This window comes from Colobus angolensis, unplaced genomic scaffold (genome assembly GCF_000951035.1).
Source record: "Colobus angolensis palliatus isolate OR3802 unplaced genomic scaffold, Cang.pa_1.0 Scaffold22, whole genome shotgun sequence".
Lineage (NCBI taxonomy): Eukaryota > Metazoa > Chordata > Mammalia > Primates > Cercopithecidae > Colobus > Colobus angolensis.
In genome coordinates this window covers 1163684-1164168 of record NW_012115377.1, presented here as the reverse complement: position 1 = coordinate 1164168, position 485 = coordinate 1163684, and the positions used below count along the sequence as shown (strand labels likewise).

The 485-nt window shown below is 53.4% G+C and overlaps 1 protein-coding gene across 1 annotated transcript in view; it reads right to left on the bottom strand.

Annotated features, from left to right (window-relative positions):
* CREB3L3 (cAMP responsive element binding protein 3-like 3) overlaps positions 1 to 485 on the bottom strand; it is a 16954-nt gene that overhangs the window by 3690 nt on the left and 12779 nt on the right. The window contains exon 6 of the mRNA XM_011943609.1: positions 172 to 278. Within this exon, the coding sequence (XP_011798999.1) occupies positions 172 to 278 (107 nt within the window). The remainder of the gene's footprint in view (positions 1 to 171; positions 279 to 485) is intronic.

Below are 485 nucleotides of genomic sequence, written 5' to 3'. Positions count from 1 at the left end.
TCTCTAGGCATCTTCCCATCCCTGCAATCAGTAAGAAGCATGATCCCTTCCAGAAAGGAGAACCACCTCCAATTTTGTCAGACCCTAAGCTGTGTGGTCTTAGCCACATCTCCTTCTCTCTGGGCCTCAGTTTCCTCCCCGAGTGTAGAGTCTGGGTCCAGCACTACCCACCGAGTCTCCAGGCCGTCGATATATTCCTTTTTCTTCTTCCTGCTTTCTTGGGCCGACTGCTTGTTCCGGATTTTCCGGCGGATTTTCTTCAGCACTCGCTCCTCGTACTGCCAAGTGAAATGGAGAGGAGGATGTCAGGACAGCAAGTCCCCACTTGGAGGCCGGGGGCAGTGGCTCTCGCCTGTAATCCCAGCACTTTGGGAGGCCGAGGCGGGCAGATCACCTGAGGTCAGGAGTTCGAGACCAGCCTGGCCAACACAGTAAAACCTCATCTCTACTAAAAATACAAAAATTAGCCAAGCATGGTGGCAGGC